The sequence below is a fragment of the Otolemur garnettii genome, unplaced genomic scaffold, assembly GCF_000181295.1.
Source record: "Otolemur garnettii isolate 467f Iridium unplaced genomic scaffold, OtoGar3 scaffold00021, whole genome shotgun sequence".
Taxonomy (NCBI): Eukaryota; Metazoa; Chordata; class Mammalia; order Primates; family Galagidae; genus Otolemur; species Otolemur garnettii.
The window spans coordinates 10,674,202-10,686,634 of NW_003852416.1; the positions used below are offsets into that span (position 1 = coordinate 10,674,202).

At 46.9% G+C, this 12,433-nt stretch overlaps 1 protein-coding gene across 2 annotated transcripts in view; it reads right to left on the reverse strand.

Annotated features, from left to right (window-relative positions):
* The window catches only part of RBM20 (RNA binding motif protein 20), a 56,406-nt gene that overhangs the window by 5,920 nt on the left and 38,053 nt on the right, over positions 1-12,433 (reverse strand). Inside the window, exons 5-8 of one of the 2 annotated variants that reach the window (XM_023511678.1) lie at positions 11,946-12,050; positions 9,943-10,585; positions 7,991-8,125; positions 1,351-1,472 (exon numbers count right to left, since the gene is read on the reverse strand). In XM_023511678.1, the coding sequence (XP_023367446.1) occupies positions 1,351-1,472; positions 7,991-8,125; positions 9,943-10,585; positions 11,946-12,050 (1,005 nt within the window). The remainder of the gene's footprint in view (positions 1-1,350; positions 1,473-7,990; positions 8,126-9,942; positions 10,586-11,945; positions 12,051-12,433) is intronic. The other variant, XM_023511677.1, reaches the window with a different exon arrangement.

Consider the following 12,433-nt stretch of genomic DNA (forward strand, 5'->3'; position numbering starts at 1 on the left):
ATTTCTATGGCTTAGACAAATCACATAGCTTCTCTGGGCCTCAGTTTCCTCAATTATAAAACAAGATAGTCACCTTATACCCTGGTTTCTTAACTAGGAGTGCACATTCAAATCATTTACAGAACTTAATCCAATTACATATAATTGTACTCCCCACCCCCGAGCCCCAATTCTAATGAATATCTCACCTATCTCGTACTGGTATTTTAGGAACAATGTCAAGGTGATTCTGGTTCATATCCCTGGTTGAGAACCACTGGATCAATTACATTTTGACAATTTAATGGTAACAGTAATGCCTTGCCTAGGACTAGGGAAAAGTCATGATTAGAACTTCTTGAGTTGAGACCTGTGAGTCAAACAGCTAGTCAGATTCCTTACAGTAAAAACAGGGGGTGTCCTCAGTGAGATACTGAGCCCTGAACATCTAATATACCAACTTTTCCATTAAGTTGTTAAAACTCATCCCAGAAGATGATTAGGAAAACCATATTCTAATATACCATAGGTTAGCTAGGTATCCATTACAGAACATATTTGTATATTTCATTGATTTTTAAGACATTTTTTCTGCACGTAACAGCTCTGAAATCAAAATGCATTATATAGTTGATGGAGTCTCACCATTTAATTTGTACCTTTTTTTTGTTGTTATCAAAAAATAGTGTTGTGTCTCACAAGTGATGGCACCTTAGATTGGATGAAATATGGTATACGGAGTATTTTTATATGTCACCTTTTAATGTACTTTATAATATATTTTATTTATTGCTTGTTTCTTCCATTAGAATGGACAGGGATTTTGTTGGCTTCATTGCTGCTGTTGCTATATCCTCAGTGTCTTGAACCGTGTCTAGTACATAGTACAGCTGTCATACATATTTGCTGTGTGGATGGACATTTAAATAGAACACATTTGTGGTTTTTATTCTAACAAACAAGGATACCTGCACAGGGGAAAAGAAACTTAAACATCTGCATCCGGGCCATCCAGACTTTATGGGAAGGGGCAATCCCCAACCATGGGCAAGGTGAACTCTGGTCTAACGGGAGTTAGGGAGAGGCTGATGTTGACAAACCCAACCCAGACAGATGCTCTGGGAGCACATGGGAAGCACCCCTGTGTGGAGCAGCCTGGTAGAGCCAAGTCTGCGGGAAGAGCAGGAGTTCTCCGTGTGGTGGAAGGAGATGGAAACTTACAGAAGCAGGAAACAGTTGCTTATGCTTTGGGAGCACAAGTAGCCTGTGCCTGGAAGATGAGAGCTAGGACAGAGGGCAAGCAAGGCCGAGGATCTGGATGCTGAGCCTGGGGACCCCAGGGGGTGCCGGGCAAGGAAGGCTAGTGGTTACCTGCAAGTTCCTATAGTGGACAGCACTGCGACAGTGGCTTATCTTCGCCATCTCCTCGCTTGTGTAGAACAGCCCACACAGCTTACAATAGAACCCAGTTCTGGGAACCACGAACTCCACCCCTGGGGAAGGACAGGGGAAAAACAGGCAGGGTTAGGAAGGTGTGGGAGGCCCCTGAATCCTGTCAGCCTTCAGGGGAATATGGGAGGAACGAGCTCCTCCCTGCATTTGTTGACTTTGGCTGGCTACTTGGCCTCTCCAGGCCTCAGTTTCCTCATTTGCAAAATGATCACAAAGAGACTAGCACCTACTTCATTCCCAAGTGCAGGTGAATGCAGGGGATGTCCCCGCACTGTGCTGAGTACCTAGCAATCCCATTCCCTACAACTGTCCTCAGGGAGGCCAGGTCTAGCCCTCCTACTGCCAACCTGCATCCAGGCAAAGGAAGGAGGGAGGGTTCTGACGCTCCTGACGTTTCCCTCCCTGGATTTCCTTTCTCCACACTGTACCTCTCTCTGCAGCTGTTGTGACCAGGCCTCTAGAAGAATTCTCTCATTTTCATTGGTTTATTTTAGAATTATGTTCATTAAAGAAAAAATTTAAAATAAATAAAAGTGAGGGGAAAAAATCACCCAGAGTCACTCCAATCCAAACATTTTCTTCCACACTATTTATCTATACATAGGGTCATTTATTTATTTATTTATTTTTGGCAGTTTTAATCAGACCCCAAATGCAATGTTGCATCCTCCTTTTTATCATATAATGTATATCAGAACCATTCTTCTACCTTCCTCCAGGCTTTATCTGAGCCATCAATTAGTAGCACTTAATTTGAGATTTATTCAATATAAGTCTCAGAATTTGGGGTGGATACAACCAGAGGATTCATCTTTGAAGAGATGGTGGCTGCCTAGTCTCCAAGAAGGAAGTTTTGGGGGGGGGGGGTGTCACAGGTCTCCTCTTGAAGACATGGTCAGACAGCAGAGTTTAAAGAGCCCCATCTGAGAGGGTCTAGGCCACAACTGGGAGAGTCAGAGAATAGAGTTACAAAGAACACAAGCTCTGCTCAGTGGGTATTTAACAGTGAAGCTTGAGCCAAGGCACAGGGATATGAGGGCTGTGAAAAGCAGTGCCCATAATGCAGCTAAATGAGAGGGGCTGATGTCCCGAACACCCAGATGTCATGAGCAGGCTGGGACCTGCATGTGAGCAGGGACACTGAAGCTTGGCTCAGCCGGGCTGCTAGGGGTGAGCAACCCTGGCTAGACAGAAGGAGAGAGGGGATCTCGAACGGCACAAGTAGGGGAACAGTAGCTTCTCACAGGGAGGGACATGGGATGGTGGCCCTGCAAGGGACTGCAGGGCCAACCACAAGCCCACCTCTCCTCCTCCTTCACTTTCCTCCTCTCACCTCCTGAGGCACTGAGCTAAGTGCCTGGAAGACCCTGTCATAGAAAAGCAGCCTAGACTTGTAATCAGAACTTTTTTTCATTTAAAAAAAAAACAAACCCAGCAGCTTATCATTGTGAAGGGCAGCTCCAAGAGAGGGCGGGAGGAGGGAGAGAGGGAGGGCTGGAGGCCTGCCCAAGCCTGCAGCCAGCCCAGAGGGTTGCTGGGCTATGGTCTGGGGCCCAAGGCAGCCTCCTCGGACTGGTTTTCTTAAACTGCCACGTAGCATGCCTCATGCGTGCCCCAGTAGCTGGTGGCAGTCCCCAGAAGTGAGGGGCCTCACTCAGGTCCAGCTGAATGTCCTTTCCCTCCTTTTTGCAAAGGATGGAAGGGTAGCCACAGCTTGGCCTGTGGGAGGCCAGTTCTCCCCTCCACCTCACCAGCAGGCCCTGGCTCCTGGCTGTTGTTGGCAAGGGTGTAATCGGCAAGGCCTGCCTCTTTCCTCTGTTGCTGCAAAATGGTTTTCCACTGGCCGCTGCTCTGCAGGGAGCTGAGGCCCACACAATACAGGAGAGAGGTGCCTGGCAGAGGAGATGCTCCCCTGGAGGGCTTTGATAAGAGCTGCACCCTCTGTCCCTTCCCAGACCCTAAAGGATCAGCCCCTGGTGTGTACCAGGAAAGTAGCCCTGGGGTTTTCACTGAAGACCCAGCTGAGGCTTCCTAGGCCCTGTCGTGAGACCCCCCAGAAGGAGTGCAGCTATCTCAGGAGCCACCTCAGAGCCTGAAGCAGGGACTGAGCTGGCAATTGCAGCCCCTTTCAACCTCAGCAGTAAAACTACCATCTGTGGGGTTCCAGGCGAGATTTCACCCGAACAAAGACTTCTACTGCCAGAAAAAAAATGAATCTTGGAAGCAAGGGTAGAGTGGAGAGAAAATGGAATCTAGCATCAGACCCAGCTCTTTTACTTATGCTGTGTGACCTCAGACACACAATTCAACCTCTCTGAGATTAGTTTCCTCATCTGTGGAATAGGAATAATGCCACAAATGGTGTTACAGGGAAGCACCTATCATTTTTCCCAGTGCTCAAAAAATATTGTTTTAGTTTAACATGCGTTAAATATTTCTTCATAGAAGCCAACTGCCTAAGTGTTGCCCTTCTTTCCTGGCCCCCCAACCTTTCCCTAAAGCCTCCTTGAGAACCTGGCTCCACAGTTTGGCAGCAACTTTCTTCCCTGGCTCCTGCCCAGCAGGTTTGGGCAGTACCAGGCAGCCGCAAGATAGCAGAGAAGAGAGAGGGGGGAGAAGAGAGAAGGGGGAGAATAGAAGCCTGGGCAGGAAGAATCCCCAAACGGCTGGCAACTGGGGTGTGCCTGGGGGCACCATGGTGCCCACACCACCACTCGGGACGCCTCTGGAGCATGAGGGGGACCTGAAGCAGCAGCATCAAGACAGACTGCTACGGCCCTGACGTGTTCTGGAGCTACTGGGTCCTCCCATTTTTCAGCCTCTATTGCGATCATTAAAGCTGCATTTGCCTTCTAATAATAGTTCCTGGTACAGGTTATTATAACTCTCACTCTAGTAAAGCCTGGGATGGATAGAGGAGGGAGCTTGTGTTTTGTAGGTGATACTGTTTAGTCCGGGTAACAGCAGGCCTGGGCAGGCTCCCGCTGGCTAGGGTCATGCAGAGGTGGCCTGAGTCACTGGGCTGGTGCCCTTCCCTGACCATGCCCACCCTCAGTCCCTGAGCAACAGAAATGGCCTCCCTTTCATCCCAATGAGGTTCCCAGTGCTTGGCACACCTCATTTCACTGCCCTGCTCTTCACAGGGACAGAGCCCAAAGATTGTCTCTCACCTCCCACTACTGGTCTCCCCTGCCAGTAGTGATCAGTCCTGGAGGGTGAAGAGTTATGCAGCCCTGATAAGAGGATCACAGTAGAACTCCATACATATTTCATGAATGAATAACAATAGACAACCCTTATTAAGTACCTCCTACTGGAAGGCACTAAGACCTTATAGGTATTGGTTGATTTCATTCTCAAAATAACCCTGCATAGTAGGCTTCTGTTACTCTCCCTGACATACAGATGGAGAAACCCAAGCAGAGAATTAGAGTTAAATAAGTGTCTCCTTGTCCTCTAGCCAGCAAGTAGTAGAGAGGGATTTAAGCCCAGGGAATCAGATTCCACAGTCTGTGCTCTTGTGCACAAAAATTGCCTTTCCTATCCTCTGCTACTGGATTGGAGGAATAGGACAGCAGAGTGGTCTGAGATCAGAAATCATGAGTTCCAACCTGGCCTTGCTGTGTCATCTTGGGTAAATCTCCAGACTTCAGTTTCCCTCTCTGTCAAATTAGTACCAGACTCCTTTCTAGGGGACCAATGAGATAATAGGTGCCAAAGCTAACTGAAGACTTCACACAAGGACGTTCTATAAAAGCCCCACACAGAAAACAACCCAAATATCTATCAACAAGTAGATGAAAAACAGATTGTGGTACATAGTACATGTCCCAGTTAAGTGATACTCCTTAACTATAAAAAAAGAACTATTCACATATCCAACAAGACAGATGAATCTCAGTTACACTGAATGCAAAACCAGGCATACCAGTGCATGCTACATAATTCCTATTATATAAAACTCCAGAAGATGCAAACTAATATTTAGTGACAGGAAGATGGGTGGTTACCTGGGGATTGAGGTGTAGGGAGGGACAGGTTACAAAAGAGATTGAGGACATTTAGGGGGTGATAAACATGTTCATTCGATTGATTGTGCTAAGGGTCTCACCGGTACATACATAAGTCAGAACTTTTCAAACTGTGTACTTTAAATATGTGTACTTCATTATACATCAACTATACCTCAATGTAGCTGTTTTTAAAAAACAAAATGAGATACCATTTTCCTCCTAATAGGTTGGCAAAGATTAAAAACTGCTAACCTGCAATGTTGGCAAGGAGGTGGAGAACAGGAACTCTCACTCCAGGTAGCAGTGAAAACTGCCACTATCTTTTGGGGGTACAATTTAGTAGCAATTATGAAAATTTAATATGCAAAATACACAACCCTTCTGGCTAAGACGCTGTCCCACAAAAACACTGGAACACACACAAAGGTAACTGGACAGGCAGGCCTGGAAAGCAGCAGAGGGTAGAGGGTAGGGACACTGCGCTGGACTCAGACTACTTGGGTTCAAACCCCAACTCTGTTCTTTGCCAGTTCTTTCCTTTGTGACTTTGCATCTCAGATTCCTTATCTGTAAATGGGGATAAAAATACCATGTCCCTAAGTGTTTTGAGAGGGTTAAATGAAATAATCCTTGCAAAGCAATAGGAGTGGTGCTTTGCCTGGTGAATGTTACCAATAAAAGCTTAGCTATTATAGCACTTTCGGGGGGGGGGGAGGGACAGAAGACAATCTAAACATTAACCAGTAGAGAAAATGATCAGCAATTTATGGCAGAGGTTTTAAGCTGGAATATTTGCAGTGGTTAAAAAGAATGTGTTCTCTACATGCTGACATGAAAAGAAGCAAACTGCAGAACATTATATGTATTGAGTGATGCTATTTTTGTGGGAGTAAAACTATCTGTGGGCAAGACAGTGGCTACCTCCTTAGGCAAGGGGGAAACTGGGTGGAAGAGATTAAGACCTTTAACATTGATTTTATGTAGTTCTTATTTTTTTGGAATTTGTTACAGTACTTTCATACTTTCTACTATGAAAAAGAGTAAGAAAAAGACACAAATTAAAAAGTAACAGAATGTATTCTTAATTTTTTCTTGCATTGATTAGATTGCTAGTTCCTGAATGACAAGAGACTTGTGTTCTATCTCTTGGCTCCTCCAGAGAGCCTAGCATGTTATCCAGTAAAGCATCTGCTGACTGAATGCACAAAAGACCCCTCCCTTCTTCTGCAAGTCAGCCTTTGCAACTGTTCTCCAAAGTTAAAACACCCAGTTTATCTCAGTTCATTCTAAGGTCAGTATTTTTTTTTTTTTAGTTTATGTCTTGGGAAATGCTGTGCAGCAAATTTATCCCTTAAAAAGAAAACAAAAAATGAAGTTTGCTCTCCAAATCTGACTCTACAAAAATGGTACACGACAAGGGAAGAAACAGTAAGATTTTTTTTAAAGGAGAAGAACACTAACAATAAATAATAACAATAATTAAAAATAACAAACTTTCCATGGAAGGAAAGTGTGGGCCTCCAACACTGACGAGCCCCTCCCTAGATGAACAGACACGTGACCACTGGTCATCAGATGACTGATGCTTCTCATGCTCCCTTGTGACGCTTTCCCAAGGGACACTTTCCTAAGCTCTTTTTCTGAGCAGCTGCTACTACTGCTTCATCTCACTGCTTTCCAACTTTTCAGAGCTAATACAAACGCTCGAAGAGGATACAGGCTGGAGTGGGAGTTGCTGGGTTTATGGTGGTGTCAGAATCTCCCAGGAAACTTTCTTAAAGTACCTTTACTCTCTTATTCCAAGACTTTGCTTAACTCTTTTCTCTGAAAATGTGTTCTAGGTAATTCTGTTGGTAAATTCCCTCCCTGTTCCACCCCTAGCACTGCCATCCTTGAAAAATTACTGATCTGGTCCAATTCCATATTACAGATTAGGAAACTAAGGCCCAAGAAGGGGTACAACTGGTCTGAGGGCACATGGTGACCCATAAATGGAATAGGAAGGACAAGACCCAGGACTTTCTCTGTTTAATGTTCCTCTATCAATTATCAAGGTTTTTTTCCCCAAACAGTCTATTCAACATTGTTGCCTCAAAAAGCTGCTCCTTTAAACAGAAAAAATGTAGCATTGTTCTGGGAAGGGCCAGGGTAAAGAGAGGCTGGGACAATGAGAAGTAGCAGAAGAGGAGCCTTTCTGCTGACTTTATGGAGGCAGTTGGATCTCTGCTTCCCTGCTTGAATAAAGGCTGGACTTCAAGGCTCTGTGACATAGAAAATAAAGCGTTCTCTGATGGAAAAGCAGGCCTCTGGGTCCCCAGGCAGTGCCGTTCAAGGCCTGATCCCATGGAGTGTCTAGTCTACTATGGGAGGCAGAAGTTGCAAGAAACTTTAAAGTTGCACCTTGCACATCCACGTTATTACATCACACATTAAAAACCACGACAACAACAGCAAAATGATAAAAAGCCCTCTCAAGCTCTTAGATGTTGCTGTGGAACTTTCACTTCCTGGGGCAACTGTGGAAGTATGCTGTGTATTTCACCTACCTAGAGGAATGCTAAGTTCACTGAACACGTCCTCTGGCTCCCAGGAAGGCAAAGAAAGGGGCTGTTTCAGTTCCACTTCAGTGTATTCTGGTGATCTTGCATCCAGAGATTTCACTTCCATGTACCTGGAGTTTTCTGCAAAACATGAGCCAAGGCGAAGAAATAATGAAATGCAACATGCTTCAAAGAGTCCTTGCAATTCGATTCCCTGCACTGGGTGATTAGAAATTGTCCTTTGGGCTTGGCGCCTGTGGCTCAAGCGGCTAAGGCGCCAGCCACATACACCTAAGGTGGCAGGTTCGAATCCCCAGCCCGGGCCCGCCAAACAACAATGATGGCTGCAACCAAAAAATGGCCAGGCGTTGTGGTGGGCACCTGTAGTCCCAGCTACTTGGGAGGCGGAGGCAGGAGACTCGCTTGAGCCCAGGAGTTGGAGGTTGCTGTGAGCGTGATGCCATGGCACTCTACCCAGGGGGACAGCTTGAGGCTCCATCTCAAAAAAAAAAAAAAAAAAAAAGAAAGAAATTGTCCTTTGGACGGCTTCATCAACATGAGGCTGGGGCAATGACTGCTAATTAGAATGAAAGCACTATAATTAAGAGCTTTTTCCACTGCCGAAAGAATGCCACACACAATAAAACTTGGCAAATCTTTGCATTCGGTCCAGGGGGGAATGGGCTGCTGATGCCCTCACTTGGGATGATCCACCCCTGGCTCCTGCCTTCCAATTCAGGATCATTCCCCTCTGTGGGCAGAGGAATTGTGGATGGGCAAAAATTGCACTGTTGTTCGCTGAGGTTGGCAAAAAGGCAATGTCATTCTCACCCAAGCTTGTCAAGCAGTGTTATTAAATATGAACCCCAAACACAGGGTAAGCTAATAAGCCACTAACACATCGGCACATGTTGAGACCTATACTGCAAATAAAAGATGTTCACTCAGAATCAGGTGAAAATTTCATTCCTCCTTCATTCTTGCCTGCTCTAGACAACGTCAGCACTTTTCCAGTAGCAAGAAGGCGGTTCACGGCAGGGTTTCCATGGAGATTCATATCCATGCAGGTGGAAAACAGCTCAGGTCAGCTTGACATGCAAAACCCAAGCTTCCAAGTTACCTAACAGCCTGTGCCACATACAGGGCTCTGGGTTGAAATGTCATTTTCAAGCCCCCCTCTGTAATTTCTGCCCTCTGCCTCCTTCCTCCAACATCCGGTATGCTGCAGACTTTCTTTCTGCAAAGTACATTTCTAGCTATTTACACAGTGAAGATCATAGGGCTACTCTCCCTCCCCACCCCCATAGCTCTTGCTGGATCTTAGTTTCCACTTGGCAGAGAAGATGGGGCTTAGCCTATTTTAAACTCTCTCTCATGATGTCACAGCAATGGGCACAGACACAACATCACCTCCAGTGGAGGCGGAGGAGATTGTGGGACCGATCCCATACTACTGTCAGACCCTAGAGAAAAATGGGTCTGAGGTTGTAAGAATGGGAAGAGCCATACCCGTTGGGGAGCCCCTGTTCCTCCCTGTCTGTTCCCTTCCTGCCTCCCACACCCCTGCCTCATCACAGAAATAACAGCCTGGGTGGTCCTCCTCCGCAGCCCATAACAGGCCCCTTCTGATATGCTTTTGCTGATAACTCAGGCTATTTTTAGTTGTCCAAGTCCATGTGGGCTTTTATAAGTGCAGAGAAGTCTGTTCTATCTGAGTTTGTTTCTCAGAAAACATGCGGCCACCCATCTGATTTCTTTTGCACCGTTTACTTAAAAGCACTAACAGTTTAACCAGGCTTTTAGAGCCTTGCCTCTGTTAGTAAGTTACTTCCCATACCATCTTCAATGCCTAGTGAAACCTGCCTTGTATTCCTTCCAGCCTGCACGCACCTATACTTTGTTAGGTGCACAGGGGTCCAATCAACCCCACCACCCAGGAGAAGAGATGAAGTAGTTACCGGGGGTCACTTCTTCGCAAGCCTGGCTTTGGATGTTGGCCTCGTTGCGGGGGCTGGCTTTCTCCTCCAGGGGGCTGCCTTCACAAGCCCCATCTTCGGGAGTCCCCCTGGCCTTGCAGTCCTCAAGAAATGGGCTAGGCTGCAGGGCCCTCTCTTCCTCTGCTGGCTTGGGGGAAGACATTTGTGGGACTGCAGGGGCCAGATGAATATCTGAGCTCTCCACTCCCTGTGCCTCCTTCTCGTAGCAATCTGAACCCTCCAGGGAGAGGCCTGTCTCACTTTCAGCTGGCTTCCGCTCAGCATCCAGATTTAGGCCAGGCATTTCCACGTCCATGTCACTGGGACAGTTTGTGGAAATGGGAGGCAGTTCTCTGGGTGATCTGAGGCTGATTTCTGCAGCCCCATTCCCCATGGCCTTGACTCCTTCCTTGGTGAACTCTAAGGTGGTCGTCACACAGGGACATATTTCTGGGCAGAGATTGTCTTTCTCGTCAATGGGCACAGTTTCTTCCAGCTCTGGGATGTCTGGTTCCATAATAAAATCTTCTTCCTCCCCAACCTCGTCCACTGTGACCAGCTCCTCCATGTTCGTGGGATACCAGCTCTCCCCCTCTGCCTCACTTCCACTCTCCCAGTCTTGCTCCTGTACAAAAACACAGAAGGGAGGTCAGAGGGTGGCTGAGAGTACTCCCCCAGAAGACACAAACCTTGACCAGTAGGACCCACCCAAAGCAGAAAGATCCTGAGCAGATTCACCTCTACCTGCGAACAACCAGTGGACAATTACCACAAGCTACTCAAGTCCCACACCACTGACTCATCACCCTTAGGGTGATACTCAAATCAGCACAGGACATGGGAATAAGCTCTCGTGATTCATCCACCATGTTTAAAGTGCCACAAAAAATTTCAACTCCTGCTGGATAACAGGTACTCGAGAAATAGTTTTTGAATGAATGATTACATTACAAACTTTAAATTCTTTTTTTTTTTTTTTTTTTTTTTTAGAGACAGAGCCTCAAGCTGTCCCCCTGGGCAGAGTGCCGTGGCATTACAGCTCACAGCAACCTCCAACTCCTGGGCTCAAGCGAGTCTCCTGCCTCTGCCTCCCAAGCAGCTGGGACCACAGGCGCCTGCCCCAACGCCCGGCTATTTTTTGGTTGCAGCCATCATTGTTGTCTGGCGGGTCCGGGCTGGGGATTCGAACCCACCACCCTAGGTGTACGTGGCTGGCGCCTTAGCCGGCTGAGCTATAGGCGCCGAGCCCAAACTTTAAATTCTTACTGGGCTATTTCGTAAATGTAACTGCAGTGAAGTTCCTCACCAAACTCTCCCAAGCACCCTCTCCTGACGAGGGTTCACTTCCATAGCCAAGGTTCCTACTAGGCCCTTCCTTAAACTTTCCTCTTGGTGTTCCCTGCAGCCCACAGACACTGCAGACAGATTTAGGAGATCAGCTTCCCTGCCAGTGATACCCATCTCCCCTGACCAGACAGGCACAAAGCTGGCCATGTTCCAAGGACATTTCTTTTTGCTATGGCAGCCCCAGCCCAGGAGGACTGTAATTGGGTTTTTAATTTTATTGTAACTAAGTAAAATAAGCTTTCCAAGCACAGTAGATGTCTTGTTAATCCTGGGGTCTGGGCCTGCCAAGGTCAGGGCCCAGCTCGAGTACTCAAAGCAGTGTATCCCCACCCCCCAAGGGACCTCTCTATTTTGGGAGTCTGGCTCTGAAGCCTGAGTCTTTTTTTGGGCACATGTTTTTCTCTTAGGAGCACAGCCAAGTTGCTGGAGAGTGAGGCAGAGCCCTCAGTAAAGATCGTCCGAAAATCCCAAGCAAAGCCATTCCTCCAAGAAGTGCTAGGAGGAGTGGTTCATTCATGGAACCACCATGGAGGCTCAGACACATTCCCTGCAACAGAACATGACCGGGCAGGATGGGGACTCAGTCCCTGATGGCTCAAGTGCAGACGTGTCTACATGGCCAGAATCTGAAACTTTACCTTCTTTGTCCCTGTGTTTTCCAGACCAGAGGACTCTGTTTCTTTCTCCCGTCTGTCTACAGACTGGGGGCTTTCTTCCACACCCTCCTGTTCCTCTTTTCCAGCCTTACCAAGGGAAGAACAGAACAAAGCAAATCAGCAGTGAGCAGTGAGAAGGAAAGGAGAAAAAAGAATGATATTGGGCACAGGTAACAGTTGTTGGGTGTGTTTCACATACAGTATTTCCTTTATCCTCCCAGAGCCCCACGGAGGCAGCTGGAGTGATGACCTTTATTTTATAGATTAGAAAACTGAGGCTCAGAGAAGCAACTTGCTCGTAGTCACACAGACAATAGTGACAGAGAAATGTCCTTGAAATTTGATGTCTGTAGAGGGCAGAAATCCTGGACAAACTGGGTATTTTTTGCAGGGAAGATGAATAGAAGCCAAGGATGAACTTGTCCGAATAGGCTGAGTCCATGGGGTTAATCATTAGGGTGACATTTCCC